Source organism: Chenopodium album, chromosome 25, assembly GCF_948465745.1.
Source record: "Chenopodium album chromosome 25, dcCheAlbu1.1, whole genome shotgun sequence".
In the NCBI taxonomy this organism is placed as follows: domain Eukaryota; kingdom Viridiplantae; phylum Streptophyta; class Magnoliopsida; order Caryophyllales; family Amaranthaceae; genus Chenopodium; species Chenopodium album.
Window position 1 is genome coordinate 27,445,390 of NC_137858.1, and position 17,061 is coordinate 27,462,450.

The 17,061-nt window shown below is 34.3% G+C and overlaps 1 protein-coding gene across 1 annotated transcript; it reads left to right on the plus strand.

Moving 5' to 3' along the window:
- Window positions 1-240: 240 nt before the first annotated feature.
- LOC145615366 (NADH dehydrogenase [ubiquinone] iron-sulfur protein 4, mitochondrial-like) lies at window positions 241-11,046 on the plus strand. Its single transcript, XM_081670440.1, has 5 exons — window positions 241-498; window positions 4,921-5,009; window positions 5,755-5,884; window positions 8,345-8,374; window positions 10,721-11,046. The coding sequence occupies exons 1-5, from the start codon at window positions 334-336 to the stop codon at window positions 10,775-10,777; spliced, it is 471 nt and encodes a 156-aa protein (XP_081526566.1). The 5' UTR covers window positions 241-333; the 3' UTR covers window positions 10,778-11,046.
- Window positions 11,047-17,061: the final 6,015 nt, after the last annotated feature.

Below are 17,061 nucleotides of genomic sequence, written 5' to 3' on the forward strand. Positions count from 1 at the left end.
TACATTACCGAATACTCATACCTAAAATATCTATCTTCACATCTAACAGCTTGTTGAAAACTAAAAACTACCTACACATCTAGCAGCTACCTTCACAGCTAACAACTCCCTTCAGAGCTATATTTTGCCGAACACACCCTAACTATACAAACTAGAATATCAAACCAGCCCAATACAAAAGAAAAAAAATAAGCCCCAATTAAAGCCTCTACAATATGGGCTAACAAATAACAATCTTGTCAAATTGGACTCTCCAGAAAAAAAGAAACAGATTTCCTTTTCCATTGTTTCATTGTTAGAGAGAGAAAGAAGTTGAAGGAAGAAGGTACAACAATGGCGACCTCTCTACAAAGAGCTGGTCTGAGACTAACTCATCTTAGCCGATCTGCGCTCATTTCAACTAAGTCCTTCTCATCTCAAGCCGATGCTTTAGTCGAATCTCGTCCTGGTGAGATCGGCGTCGTCGCTGGAATCCCCGAAGAACACCTTCGTCGTCGAGTATGATTTTTTGCGTTTTTTAAATTTTTATTAATTCGTCAATTATTCTTCTATTTGAACTGTTTGATGCTCGTATTGATTGATTATTAAGGTTATGGTTAGAATTTGGTATTTTGGTGATATTGTTTGAAGGTTGTCATATTGAGTTTTGGTTGAAAATTACTGATTTTTGATAGAAATGATTAGAATTTATTGGGATGCATATTCTGTTTTCATTTATGATGAGAGTAAGAGTAATGTTATCGGGTTTTGTTTGTGGTTCTGAATGCTGAGTTTGCTATTCAACGTGTATTGATTTTGGTGCAACGTTAGGTTAATCGTTCATGACAAACAGAAATTCATTGTATATGGTTTTGAAGTTCTGTAGATGGTTAGAGGAGGACGATTCCAATTACACACCATTGTAGGTATTAGTATACCTAAGGGCATGCGTGAAATCCCAGAAATCGTGAAGGGGGTGATGCTTAACGGGGGTAGATTCCTGTGTCAATTTAGGGTATGCCTAGAATCCCGGAAATCATAATGGGGGTAAACTTTAACACAGGTCAGTCCAATTTGGATCATTTACACTAATGAATCGGGTTATTGTTGAGACATAAACTCATAATAGATACTTACTAGAATGTTAATTTAGTGAATAACCTTTCCTTTTCTAAGCTTTGGCGGGGAAGAAATAATATAGTCCTTTCTTTCTTCGTCTGCCTCCGTAGCAAGACAACCACTTTATGGCCAACGACAACAACCAGCTTGACAGAGGTCAAATTGGTACCACCTTGAGCATCACCTTTTGGGAAGATTTTAAAGCCCTAAATTTTCGTGAATCTATCTCTTCAATTGATGACTTCAATTTGAGATCATTGCTATCAATTACCGCGGAAAGGAAAGGCTTCTCAACTCCATTGGCTTTGGCGGCGGCTAGATGTTTCTATTGAGTAGTTGTGTTGGCATATAGCTTCTTTTGTTGAGCGGACATGTATCGAGATGTAGGAAGAAGTGAAATGTAGGAGAAAGAATGGAGAGTATAATGGAGAGAAGAGAGTTATATTTGCGGTGAGAATAAATAACCAATTACTCCAAAAGCAAACTAAAAAAAAGTCAGAATTATTACTTCATAATCTTTTCCCTTCCCATTACACCTAGGTGTTGTTTGGTTGGAGGTAAAATGCATGGAAATCTATTTCCTAGGAAATAGATGTAGCATGTGTTGTTTGATTGACATAAAGTGTCAACTCGAGGGAAGTGGAAATTCCAAGGGAAGTCTCAATCCCCATGAAACATGGGAAATAACTTACCAAGCCCCCCCTTGGTAAGTCACCCATGATTATTATGGGGTCTACTTGCATTATTAGCAGTAATTATTTAGTTTCTTTCTTTCTCTCTCCAAATTTGTTTACTTAACTAAAAAATTAATCAAGCAAATTAATAAAACTTAGGAAATCAATTCTCAAGAAATTTAAGTTCCTACATTTTTCACCGACAAACTAATGTCAATTCCCAGGAAATGGACAAGGGAAATTATTTCCCATGAAATGTGATTTCGTATGGGAACTCATTTCCCATATCAACCAAACAACACCCTATTCTAGACTCAACTTTTGGGAGTAATCTTTTTCTTTTCTATGGATTGGCAACAATTTCGGGGTAGGACAAATTTCCTTCGACCTTTGTAACAAGATACCAATTCTTGGCCATAAACATGCATCACCCTAAGCCCTACTCTTTCTTTCAAATAAATCTTCAATTAATGGCTCCAGTTACTTTATTTTGGGGGAGGGGGATATATGGAGGTGAAGGAAAAAGAAAAGTTGATGAAAAGGGACGGTAGCTAGTACTAACACCCCACCAACTAGTTACTTAAATCAAATTTTTAAAAATAGTTAAAATTATTGAATCATTACTCCCCCCCCCCCCCCCCCCCCACGCCCATTTAAGGCATGCCCTAAGAGATTTTTCTCATTTGTAGTGTTCTAATTCGTAAGATTAATTCTTTGAACAAATGAGAAGATAAATTGTGTATCTTTTTGTATAATGGCTGGAAAATGAGGAATGTTTGGGGTTTTGACTTTTGGTATGTTGTTTTGAATTATGAAGTTTGCTATTCTAATGCTTGTGAAGGAGGGTTTAAGTTTGTTGTTGTTGTAGTTCCGCAGTTCAATGGTGACTCAAAATTATCTTAGGATTGCATTACTCTCATTTTTTTCTACTTGGAAGATTTGGTTATCATTTATGGATTTCTTGGATATATATTAAAACATTGGAAGTAACTATGGTCCTTATACTTGGGCATGGTTAAAGAGGTGCCATGTTTGAAGAAGTTTTTGATGTCTTAGGACTTGTTTGGTTGGTTTGGGAATTAACTTTCTATAGGAATTTCCATTTCATTAGAAATTAATTCCTGCATAATGTTCCTAGGAATTACACTAATGTGTGTGGTTTTCATGTGAGAAATTGTAAATCCTTAGAATTGTGAATGACCATGGGTGGGGTGGATTAATAAATTCCCATGAATTGTAACTTCCTCCATTTTTGCTTTTTTAATGTCGACTAGTGTTTGAAAAAGCGGGCGTAAGGCGCTTTTGGGTAAGCGCTTAACTTGGTCTGGCGAGGTGTTTGTGGTTAGGCGCTTGTTAAGTGCATGAGGCACATTTGAAGCAAATGTCAGCCAAATTTTTAGTTCATATGGTGCGCCTCACTTCAAAGAGGTGCACCTAGGCCCTGAACCCCCCTCGCTTTAGCATGCCTTGAGCTTTTTTGTACATTGATGTCAATGAAACAACATGGCCAAAAAGAAATTCATGGGAAATTTGAGTGTCTATGGAAATTAAGGGCAACCAATTCAACGCCTTATAGTATGAGTTTGCTAAGGAATATGTTATAGGAGATTGTTTATGTTTAATCATACTTGTTTTATCCTATGTTACTCGGACTCGGGTACCCATGTCCGACACGGGTATGTGTCTAAGCGTCCGACTCGGTTTTTTTGTGAAAAATTTGGATGATTTTGAACTAAAAGTGAAGTGTCCGGTGTCATACCCATGTCCGAGTGTCGAGGGTCCAACACGGGTACGTGATGTGAAATGAAGAGTCCGAGTAACATAGGTTTTATCTTCTATGTTCAATATAGATATATTCACAGAAGGTTGAATTTTGAAGAAAAGTGTGCATAAGTCTAGCTGAAGATGTCGTTTTCAACCTTAGATATGTCATATATGCTGCTGAGGCGTAAGTGGAGAAAGTATGGATTATTTGGATGTGTGCTACGACTTGGGCTCTTTTTTTGGGTTTTTGTGATTATTTAGAAACTAATGCACTAATTAGGAAATTAAGACAGAAAACAAGATTATAATGGTAGGCTTGGGCTGTAATCAAAGAAATTAATCAATACAAGCTATGGGTATGATTCCACCAGAATGTGTTTCCGCTGAATGCTTTCTCCAATATTCACTTATTATTACAAGCCTTCGCTTATTTATACTTCTCCTTGCTGCTTACTCGTCATCATGAAAGAATCCCCTGAATTTGCGCTAACCCCCTAATTGAAGTAACAACTTGCAATAGTTATTGATTGTTGCTGGCTTCTTCCTCGAGTATGTGTGAATAATAGGGGATCTATTATAGTTTCTTGTAGTGTGTAATTTTGCTGTGGTGCTGCTGGGTTTTTATGTGTTAAAAGTTGCTTGGAAATGCACTATAACCTGTACCTTACATCATTACCCTTTTAAACATGTGTACTTAGTGTATTTAGTATTTTAGCTGGTTTCACCGTTTCAGTAGAATCTGCCATCAATTTTATCCCTGCATGTTATATAGGGATACGGGTTGTGACTCATCTTTGTTGGACAATGCATTTGGCCCATGCTTGGTACTTATAGATCTCTATGTTCCAGCAATGCTGGTGATAGAGCAGGTTGACTAGAGCTTGTTGTTGATGGTCAGCTGTTTAGGTGACAATTCTAATCCTTTCCCATAACCTAAGCAAGAATTGGCAGGATATTATTAGTTTATGATTTATCATGTATGTCATTAATTGATCAAAACCAAACTGAATTTCAGATTATGATTGTTGGTATATAATATATTACTATAGTTTGGCTTGTTTTCTGATGAAGCTAACTTAATTGTGTCTCTTTGCTATTTGATGAAAACCTTCTGTAAATCCAATATAGTATCTGCTCTTTGGCAGCCATTTAATGTAATTAAAAGCTCATTGGTGATTAGAAAGCAATATGCTATTGGGTTTTGGAGCCTTTAGGTGCATCTGTCCGTTAAAAGGATTTGAACCTATTTATTCCATTGCTTATCCTTAGTTATAATCTTGTTGTTCCTCATGTTGTGCTTGTTGTAAACACATACTTGCTTGAAAGTTAATATTTTTCTCCGGGTTGTTAACCCTTTCTTACTCATTGTATATTATGAGCGCAGGTTGTGATTTACTCACCTGCTCGCGTTGCAACACAGCAAGGTGCTGGCAAAGTTGGGAAGTGGAAGATTAACTTCCTTTCCACACAAAAGTAGGTCCCTAGACTATAATTCTCAGATAAAGAGTTATTTAGTAGTCAATTGTGAATTTTTTCAGTGTCACAATGGGATTATAACTTCTTTAATTTGTTATGCTTGTCAAAAAAAAATAAAAAATAAAAAAAATAAAAAATAAAAAAAATCTAGTCAGTCTAGTATACTCTGTACCAGAAAATATGGTATGTGGTGTGAAAGAATCATAGTGATGGCATAGCGTAAAGGTTTTATGCTATTTTTATTTTATTTTTTCCAGTGACATTAAGCTTAGGTGACTACACTTTTAAAAGAATGGTGTCACAATCATGTTTGTTAGAGGGTCTTAGATCTTTAAACTGTACATTGTTAAATTATTTTAAACTATTTTCATGTTTGATGCAAGGGGAGGGAACAAGGTGACTTGGGGTGTTTCCCTCACTGATATCCTACGTAAAATAATAAAGGGAGTTTGTTGGGAATAGTGTCTTGATACAACCTTAAAGGTGTTCTAAGCCTGGTTTGGGTCTTAGAGAGTTAGCTCCTCTGATATTGAGAGCAATGAGAGGTATTCATACTAAACCTAGGGATTTTGCAGTATGTTGAATTATGTAGATTTTTGAGGGACCCAAAGACTTTTTGCATGTACATTCTGAGTTACTCTGATGGATGGTTGTGTGTGTACTGTGTAGTCAGCTGCGTAGTTAACTTACTTTCTTGATCATATTGATTAAATATTATCTTTGTCTTTGTAATACCCTTTAGGTGGGAGAATCCATTGATGGGATGGACATCCACTGGAGACCCTTATGCCAATGTTGGTGAATCAGCACTGACTTTCAACAGCGAAGAAGATGCAAAAGCCTTTGCTGAGAAACATGGATGGCAATATGAGGTGTGTCTTGTAGTAATATTTGTTAACTGTCCTTGTCCTTCCTTTTACTCTTGCTTCTTTTCGCTTCTTATAACGTAACTTGTACTTCACGATGGGAGGATACCTCAAATAAAAAATTCTCAGATGATGTGTGCTATTTATTTACGATAAATAAATTTGTCTATTAATGTATGCTATTTATTTAATTTAAAAAATATGTCATTATCCATGTCTCTTTTCTTGAGGCTCTTTTAGTTAAGGTTATATATGTAGGGTGTACTCTAATCAATTTATTGAAACTTATTAGACCTTATTAGAACCTATTTTAGTTCTAAATTGAAATTAGTTATCCCTTATCAACCCTTAACTCAATTTATTAGAACTTATGTTTCCTAAATTTATCTTATGTGAACTTTTTTTTTTTTTTTTGCTATATAAGTGAAAATGAGATGGACAAATCAGGCCCGTAGTATGTAGTAATTTCAATATGCCGTTATCCATTTCTTTTCTCTTGAGGCTCTTTTAGTTAATGTTATACGTGTAGTATGTTAATCAAGTAGCTTCATATAAGGTCAGAATCAGCAAAAATTGCTCTGACCTGGCTACTTGTGTAAGCCATCATTTGAGAAAAAAGAGTAATCAAATCTTTCAAAATATGACTTAATTTTTCAGACCCATAGCTTTAGTGGATTCCTAGATCTATTGAATGAAAGCAAGATATATAATGACAGGAAGTAATAAAATGATGGGATTTATGAGGTTTAGGAAAGCTGAACTTTATGGTCATTGGTCAGTACAGTCGGTTTACTTTTTGTCCAACTCTCTCTCTCTCTCTCTCTCTCTCTCTCTCGTCTTCAACTGACCATAATCATTCCCTAGGTGATGATGTCTTAATGTCTAAGTTACACATGGTAATTGGAGTTTTTTATTTCATTTTTTATGGGGAGCTTACATCCATACTTAGTTTGTTGGAGATATAGAAATTTTGAAAATGCATTGGACTTAAGGACTTAGTTTGTCATTCTTTTGATTAACTTTTCTCTTCTCATTAGCTTTAGATATTTGATTTTAAGTCCCCTTAATAAATCTTCTAGGGGGGCTAGGGTATTGGTGAAAGTCAAAAGTTAATAATTGTGTTTATGGTTACTGCCTGTTGAATAGATTTTGAAGTATGTGTTGAATAGTTTTTGAAGTATGTATCTAACTTAATATCTTGGAGAGTATACCCTTATAGGGGCGTTTTGATTGTGGGAATGGGAGTTTGGGGATTAAAAGGTGGGAATGGGATTGGGAATTAATTGATGGGAATACATGAAAATATGCCGATACCTTGTTTGGATAATGGGTGGGAATATATAGGGAATAAAAGCCAATTTTAGAAAAATACCCTTACTAAAATTACTAATTATATTTCATTCTTTTCATTAATGGAAAAAAAATGTCATTTTCCCCCTATTTTCATTCCCATCCATATATTACCCACCCTCCCTAGGTAATAAGATGGTGGGAATTCACCCATAAATAATCCCATTCCCAAACCCCTTTTTATTCCCATTCCCACCAAACAAACAAGGCTCATATCTTCAATTGGGATTAAACTCCCAATCCCACACTCAATTCCCACTTGGAAAGACAAGGAGTCATGGACTATAAGATTGTCGTAGGAATGCTTGTGTCTTTGGACAAGGAGAAAGAATTTTAATTTGTTTGGGAGAAATATATGCTTTGTCATAGTTTGCAACACCTTTAGATCAATTTTTTTATAGTAATGTAGATTGGAATTTTCCTAGAGTCAATTATTTCATTTTGGTAAAGACTTTAAACCTTAAGGCATTTGTGTTTACTTCATTCTTATAAAGGCAAAAGGAGGAAAAAAAAATGAACTAAACACTAGCAAAGGGCAATTCCCTATCCCTTTCTTGTGGACCTGCTTAAAAAGCCTAAATATCTAAATTCAGTCATCAATTAATTGGAAATTGTAATGTATACTTAGGGCTTTAGATCATGCTTGTCACAAAGTGGAGTCTATAACATTTGTATAAGGATTATAGTTATAGATTGAATTTGTTTTAGGTCGTCTACTTTAGGTTATGCGAAGTATTGTTTGTGCTCATGTACAATATAATGATTTGGCTTCGACATTTGATCTACATTTCTCTGTTCAAATTTCTGAATTTGTTTTTTTTGCTGCCAAGGTGAAATTGACGAACTCACTCCTCTGCTGGAGAAGTTGTATGTTACTGACATTGTGACATTAGAATTTGTGTTTTAGTTTTACTTCTTTTGGCTGGCTGAGATATTATTATAGTCTCTAAAAAAGTGGCTTCTTGGGCATATTGTGTCTATCTTTGAATGCAGTGTAGTTGGCTTTGAGGAGTGCATGTTCTTTTTATTTTCTCCCCGTCCCCTGTTTCAATTTTCCTTTTCTCTTAATCTTTCTCTGCCTCTGGGTAATACTGGTTGGTGAACTTTTCTGCGCAGGTAAAAAAGCGTCACACACCACTTCTGAAGGTGAGCTTATTTCTCTCATTAACAGCTTTTTAAATATCTGGAGTTTGCAATCCATTCTTTTCCTTGATAAAGTCTGTTTTTAACTAATCAATTTATCAACTAATCGTATATTCAACCAAGAGTTATGTTTTTTACGTTAAGACTTTCTGAGAGTGTGCTGCGATTTCTATTCAAATATTGGAGGATCATAATACTGGTTTTGATATCTGTTTTGAGAGAGAGAGAGAGAGAGAGAGAGAGAGAGAGAGGGTGGGGGGGGGGATTGACAGCTTGTTTGGATGGAGAGAAATGGAGGGGAGGGGAGGGGAGGGGAGGGAAAGTAAGGGATGAGTTTCCCTTCATTTGGATAGCAAAATTGGGAGGAAGAGAATCAATCAATCAATCATAGCCTTGCGGTGTGTTTGATAAAGAAATGGGAAAGAAGAGAAGGGGAGGGAGGTGAGGGGAGGGAAGAGAAAGGGAGGGGAAGGAAGAAAGATGAGTTTTCCTTCCAAATCTCTCCATTGATGGAGAGATTTATTTCTTACAATTTCTTCCCTCCATTTCTCTCCCCTCCAATTCCCTTCCTTTCTCATTTGTTATCCAAATGAAGGAGAATCCATCCCTTCATTTTCCTTCCCTTCCTTTCTCTCCATTTCCTTCCCTTCCTTTTCTCCATTTCCTTCAATCCAAACATAGTGTTATCTCATAAGTGGGGGGGGGGGGGGGGGGGGGGGGGGGGAGGGGGGGTGGGGGATTTAAGAAACAAATCTATCCAAATTAGAGAAGATTTGGAAGGAAAGCTGCACAAATCTCTCCAGCACCTACTGTTTGTAGCCTACACCACAGACCACGTCATCTTCCGCCGCCATTTCCACATGCCATATCCAAACTTTTCTTCTTCTTTTTCTTTATAAAAATTCGATTGTAAGAGATTTTGTTTTCTGAAATTGATTTCAAATTTTAAAATTTTCAAATGTTGAGATGCAAAATTTCTGGTTTTGATTTACAAAAATCGATTTTTCATGAAATCTGGTTTTTATTTTCATGAATCAAGTTTTAGAAATTGAGTTATGGTTCTTCCAAAATTGATTTTCTGGAAAAAAAAAAAAAGGTTTTAATTTACGGAAATCAATTTTTAGAAAATGTGTTCTTTTTCTACGACCAACATTCAGAAGAGTTTGTTTTGATTTTCGAAAATCAATTTTTAGAAATTTTGGAATTAATTTTCAAAAATCAATTTTCTTAAAATTTCATTTGGGAAAATCGACAGGGGAATGATTTCCAGAATTTTTTTTTTTTTTGGGAAATTTATATAAGAATTTATCTTTCCAGAATTTTAAACTACCTCCGTTTCTTATTATGTGCAACAAAGGAATATTTTATGTCTCTCAAATAATACCCCTTTGTTGCACATAATAAGAAACGAAGGTAGTATATTGAAAGTTTGATATGCGAAATATTGATTTTGAAAAATTCAGAATTTCAATTCATATTATCTCAAGAAGAAAAACATTAATTCAGCCATGGGTAAAATTCACAAGAACAAGCAAATTCCCTCACTCTCTCTTCCTTCATTTTCTCTGTTATTTAAATGAGGGATTTTGTTTTCTTCACCCCTCCCCTTCCTTCATCTTCCCTCCCCTCCCTTTCCTTCATCTTCCTTCCCCTCCCTTTCCTTCCAAAAATTATATCCAAACACAGTGTGAAAGACATGAAGGTCATAGGGAGAAACTAGAAACTACAAAGCACCCCTAGATCCTGGGAGAGCATGGGGACAAAGGGGGGTCCTACCAAAATTGATTTCAGCCTTGTGATCTCCTTGTATTCAATTTGGTGGCAGATTCTTCTTTCTAGCTTAACCTTAATTTTTGAATCATCTCTGTTTAATTTGTATAACTGTTATTTTGACTCTGGAGGTAGATCTGCATCTTGAAGTTTGAAAAGTAGACCAGAAATCTGTACCTTACCTTCTTTGTTAAAGTTGCCTCTATTCTCAAAAAAAAAAAAAAAAAAGTTCCCAGCTTCCCATGTGCAATAGTTGATAGATAGGATGACGACATAGCGTGCTTTAGCTTCCTTTGGTCTTTAAATGCATTGGAATTCTTAAACTTGATTTAGATAGCCATTTATGGTATTTCGATTGAACCTTTCTTAAGTGTGGTGCTGATAGCTCAGTTTAACCCCTACAAACTTCTATAAAAGTTGGTACTTAATAGAGAATGAAATGATCGGTATTTTTGTTAAATTTACTTCCATGTGTTAAGTGTTCATAACTACTGAAGGAATATACATGTCATTCTTATTGAAAACTTCCATTTTATCATTGGCCTGGGTGGACATAAATTTGTTCTTCGCCTGTTGCAGCCTAAAGCATACGCAGACAATTTCAAGTGGAAGGGTCCTCCGATGCAGGAAAGCTAGACTTCCTTTGTTGTTTTGAGGATGAAATGCTTTTATTTGTTGTTCATCAATTGTGCATTTTCCTTTCTTTTGCTGGATAATAATTGTAATGCACCCATTGGCATTTGCATAGTGCTACGGCAGAAGAACACTGCCAATTTCTTGTACTGTTCAATGGAAACTTTGTAGAATTTTCAAGAGCCATGGAATATACTTTTCTTGGAAATAGTTGTACAACATATGACTTGTATGAGGCTAATAGTTTATTTAATTATACTCTTGGGTTGAAAGTCGATTGCAAAAATTGTTGTATTTGACATAAACTGAAATTTTATTAAAATTAAGAAGTTTACCAAATATAGAGACAAAATAACCCAAATTAGCTACTTGGGCCATTGTAGTCCTATAATTCCGTACATAAGTTACATACCAATTTAAAAGCAAAAGCAATAAAAGCCGTAATGTTAGTAATCTCACTTCATGTTGTCCTTAGACCCTCTCCAATAGTGAGGCTCAAGTGAGTATTTTTAAGAGAGAGTATTTTTTTTTACAATGTATACCAATAAATTTGGTATCTAACTTAGCAACTCTTTAGATACTCAACTTTGGAGTAAAGCATAAATACAGTCCCTGAAGTTTCGTATAAAAGCCGTTTTAGTCCCTCTTTGATTTTTTTCACCAATTTAGTCCCTCAACCACCCACTTTAGTGTTTGTCAGCCAAAAGTTGAGGGACTTTGCTGACTAAGCAATACTTTAGGGACCTTGTCTCATCAAAAAACTTTAGGGATGTTGAATCATCAATAGTTTAGGGACTTGGTGTCAGATTTGTGTATTTTAATATTTATTTCAAGAAGCTTCTTATGCAAGCTTTATTTTTTTACTGAGTTGATGAAGGAAAGTTTAGGGATGAGTATTAGCCACGTGGCCCAATGGACGGGTTAATTATCAAAACGTTGCATTTTGCACTGCAATCCCAATTGAACTAAAAAATTAAATAATATTAACAAGGAAGAATATTTTTTTAATGTAATAATATAAAAATGTTACATTTTATAAAATTTTAATTAATTTCATTTTATAAAATTTTATGTAGTTGGACTATGAATAATGTCAGCTGTTTCAGATTTTGTGAATGAGGGAAGCATATTTGTAAAATGTAATAATCTTATTTTTATTATTATTTAAGTTGCACCATCCATCTGATAAGCAAAATTTTGTTGTTTTTTTAATCATATTGTATATAATTTGATGTGAAGAAATAATATGACTCTTTAGTCTTAATAGTCTTGACCTCTTGGGGCAGTTGTAATGGCCAAATTTAGCCTAATGATTATACTAATGGTTTCTGATATTATGTTTGAAAATTAAAATGACATCACATTGTATTTTTCGATCAACTAACAAACCCATTAAGAATTCGAAACAATTGACGTCTATATGTAACACTAACAGTAGCTTGAATGTGTGGTATAATATCAAGTTATTATAAACTAAAGTGAGTGTATAATCAGGGCAATACTTGCTTAAGTTTTAAGTATATAGAGAGGCACCCACTTAATCTGGATGCGCCTAATGACATATCGCTAAATAGATTTAACTTGTTTGTTTTGCCATCTTCACATATGTTTATTCCAATTTTTAATAACGCCTCTTGCCTTGCCAATATAAAGAATAAAGTATAAAATATATTTTTGAACCTCAACCATCTTTTTAGATTTACGTTTTATACGTTATCATAAAGTTTAGCAAATACGACTATATCCAACAAATTGTATGTAAATTTGATGCACCGCGCTTTTTTTTCATGAAAATCGAAGATTTATAACCCTTTAATTTTGTTAACGGCTAGTTTTTGGATTCATGTTAGAATATTCCTTAATTGCTTTGTACTGTTTGAAATATTAATGGGTTGAAGTCCCTAAACTATTTGCTATGTCATAGTCCCTAAACTTTATTCATAAATGATGATTCAACATCCCTAAAGTTTTTTGATGAGACAAGGTCCCTAAAGTATTGCTTAGTCAGCGAAGTCCCTCAACTTTTGGCTGACAAACACTAAAGTGGGTGGTTGAGGGACTAAATTGGTGAAAAAAGTTAAAGGAGGACTAAAACGGCTTTTATACGAAACTTCAGGGACTGTATTTATGCTTTACTCCTCAACTTTGAGTCTCATTTGACTAAAAGTGTGGGCTTTTATCAATATTATAATGTGTTTTGTAATTTATTTAAGTTTTAATTTTATTATTTTTGTGAAAAAACTTATAATATTATTTTGGTGGGCCATAAATTGAAAGTGACATTTGTATACTTTAGAAAGTCTCACCATTGAAAAATTATACTTAACATGAGTTGCTAAATTGAGAAGTATGTTGGGTATCACCATTGGAGGTAAAAAAAACAACTCATTTTGTATTTCAATACTCAAAGTTGAGTCTCACCATTGAAAATGGTAATGTAAGCTAATTGTCAAATTAGCTTGTCATGCTACATAAGCTTTTTTAAGCTAATTATCATTTTAGTTACTTTGACCTCCAATGGTTAGCTATTAGCTTACTATTTAAATGAATTTCACCTCCTGAATTTACGTTTTTATATTTCATATTATTTAATGTAATTTGTTTTATTTTGGCAAGATTTTTTCCAAGCAAATTAGCTTGGTCAAGCTAGTAGTTAGGGATTATTTAATATTGCAAACACATCCCTAGTTACAACCATTGGAGTTGTTCTAAGAGGCTTATATTGACCACATAACTGTGCATACACTAGATGACTAGAGAGATGTTTTTTTTTTACAAAGACTAGAGAGATGTTAGCCTGCCATATCATATACAATACTTATTACGTTACTGTAGACACCTAAAAATGTCTCCCCAAAACCAAACCCGATGATGAACAACTTTTCACCGCCATTATTAGTCGGGTTGAGTATGTAATCTTTAGAGTGCTTAAATCCATGTTCATCCCGATACATTTCATAACCCAACCCAATTCCTAGCCCATTTCTCCAAACCATAACTTAATTTTCTCTTTTCGTGCTTTTAAATCCAAAATAATTCATTTTTTGTCCATTAAAATCATTCATTTCGTGTCTATAAAACGTTTATATCTGTTTATTTTGGTCCATAATTTGGGTCAAATTGTTAAATATTTGGATGGGGCTTTAAAAGAGCTTTCCAACGATATATTATAAGCCCAAATCCAAGTTATAACGAATAAGTTATGGCCAAAACACTAAACTGGATCTAAATCGAACCTAAGCCCACCTTACCTACGACCCAATGATCATGTGGAGGGTCCAAAGGATTTAATCCCACTCCTAATCCAATTAGGATTAATTGGAAGCTTCTATAAGTTTCTAAAAGATCCTAATTATCCTTTTTGAAAAGATAAGATCAAAGAGTTTGAAATTGAATAAAACTTCTCTTTTTGAAAGTCCTAATTCTATTCGAATTGAAAGACGTTCGATGATTGTCAGATATTATTTTCGTGCTTCATATTTTTTATCTAATTCTTATATGGTTGGATAGCTCTTGAAATTATATTTCCAATGATATATTATAATATTAATTCCGAGCTATAACGAAAAAGATATAAAAGAAATACGAAACTCTATCCAAAACTGACACCGTTCTACTATTTAGGCCATATCTTTTATTCTACAAAATATTTTAATCTTATTTTAATTGGTTTAGAAAGTAGACTTCAAGATCTTTCCAACTATATCTTATTCATCTTATTCCGATTTCTGGATCAAAAGATATGATAAAAACAAAAACCGCAAAAACTGCTGTCTATCGCAAGAGTTTTATCCGATTCGAATTCTTATCTTTTCTTGATTCGACCCCTCTTTTTCCTTATAAATAGAGGTCTTATCTCCTCTTTTTCAATAATCAACAAGCTTGATCACTAAATCATTCTCTCTTCCTCTCTTCTACACCAAAAATCATCCTCTCTCCCTACACCAAAAATATTCTCTCCTCTCTCTCTTGCTCTAGCCTAAACTCTAGCCACCCTATTCTCTCATTTTATATCCCTTAAGAACTCTAAGGAGTCCATACTTGACCCAAAGTTCTATACTTAAACCAAGGCGTGAAAGGTATAATTAATTGAGGGTTTGGACCAAATCATTTCTAAATTTATTTAATTTAATTTCCATTTGATTTAATTTTATTGAAGTTACTAACAGTTTATTCATGATGTAGCAATTCAAGGAAACGTGAAAAGTGAGTAATTAATCACTTAATTACTCTTGTTATTATTTCTTGTTGCTAGTATCATGATTATTATTATTATTATTTGATTTGATTAACGATATTATTGTTGAATTGCTTCCAATATTAATGTTTGTTCTATTATTATTATGATCACCATATTGCATGTTTAAAGGGAATATGTAATTGAATATATGTTGCATTTTAATCTTGTTGTTTAATCAAGTGATCACCAATATTCTAGAATTATATGTTGCATCAATATTCAACCAATTTAGCTTAATAATAGTTTGGAGCAAATTGAATATTTTATTTGCATGCCTTTGAGATCGCAAGAAATACTTTTCACTATAAGAATCGAGTAGAGGCCAATACGGGCGAATGTGACTCCATGACTCACTTCGTACCATCATCCCCGATCCTCCTTTCGTGGTTCCGAACCATATGGAGTTAGTAATCTCATAGATTATGAATGAGGTGTAACCTTCACGGGTCAATCGTTGTTGCCTTCGTTGTCCATTAATCGTGGTTGCCTTAAATGATCCGTGAACGGTTTACAAGTTCCTTAAAAACTTGTTGGCGGCTCCCTACTTTCCTTGTCCCTAATCGTATATGTCAATTCCCACTTCCTATGAGTGTCAAGCATATTCACAACATGCTTTTAACGTAGGCGCACTTCGAGTGACGCCTACAGTTACAGAATTATGAAATCTTATATTAAAACCTATCTAACAACATATTTTATGATAAATTATACTTTATTATGTTAGTAATAAATTTATGGTCAATCCTTATATAAAAATAGTAAAAAAACAAAGTCCAACATCTCATGTGTTATGGGACGGAGGGAGTATTTTCTATGCTTTCTAATGTTCCTTTCTTATTGGCATTTATTTCCAAATAAAATGTAGAGTTGAAGCCGATGGTGGGACAGCATATACATTATAGAGTATCCGTTGAAAACTTCAAGAGCTAAAAACAGGAAAAAGAGGAAAAAAGAAGTGGAAGAACATTAACCTCATGCTTTGGCAACCAGATCATTTGGGTCGCGTCATTTCATGTCATGTTTTGTTCGGGTTGGGTTGTGTCTAGTGTCTACTGTTTAGGGTAATGTTATGTCTTAAATGAGTAGTTTATTAGCATTTAATAATCAATTATTGTTCCTCCCTCCTAAGGGTGATAATGAGATTGGGCTATCTGTGAACAGTTCGGGCTCGGTTCGATCAAAGCTCGATTTGATGAGGTTCGACTCGAGTTTGAGTTCGGCTCGAAACCTTAACGAGCCAAGCCGAGCAAGTCAAAGCTCGGCTCAAAAAGCTCATGAACAGGCTCGATTATTATACATATATAAAAAATATATATTGTTTAAAAATATGAATTTAATAATTTAATAAATTATTTATATGAAATTATGAATTATTTTAAATGCCATATTTTTTATATTATTTATATGGAATTATGAATTATGAGTATTATTATTTATATATAATAATAATAAATAATAAAAAAAAACCTTTAGATTGTTAGTGGGCTTTAGTTTTTACTAGTAGTCGTGGTTTACAGCTCTCCCATTAACCCTAATTAAAACTCCTCAACAATTTCACATTCTCACGCAAAGCCGTCATTCCGTCAAACACCCAAACAAGCACAACTTCACTCATAGCAAACTCAAGATTGCGCGTTCAGAGGTCCATCGATTAGTGCTCCACGCTTCCATCGCTGTCAGTGCTCCACGCATCCACCACTGTCAGTGCTCCATCATCGTTTACTCACTGTCGTCTACTCTGATTTTGAGGCTAGTTTAAATTAAGGGAAATTCTCATTGGTAGCTATAAACTTTTGCACATTCTCAATGGTAGCAAATTTTTTTTCAAAATCTCTAAAATAGCATTAGTAATCTAATTGTTCTCTAATATAGCATTATTTTACTAAGTATGACATAATTAAGTTAAATTGACTAACCATGGTGAAATAATTTCCCTCCAACACAATTAAAATGATTTCCCTCCCCTCAAAAACAAGGTTTTCTTATAAAACTCCCATTCTCCCAATTTTTCAAACTTCCATCTTCTTCCTCTGAATATCGTTCCCTC

Excerpts from the sequence above, each read along its gene's own strand:
- LOC145615366 (XM_081670440.1), top strand. The coding sequence starts at position 334 with ATGGCGACCTCTCTACAAAGAGCTGGTCTGAGACTAACTCATCTTAGC. Across the intron at positions 5,010-5,754 it reads AACTTCCTTTCCACACAAAA|GTGGGAGAATCCATTGATGG; the intron begins GTAGGTCCCTAG and ends AATACCCTTTAG. Across the intron at positions 8,375-10,720 it reads GTCACACACCACTTCTGAAG|CCTAAAGCATACGCAGACAA; the intron begins GTGAGCTTATTT and ends CGCCTGTTGCAG.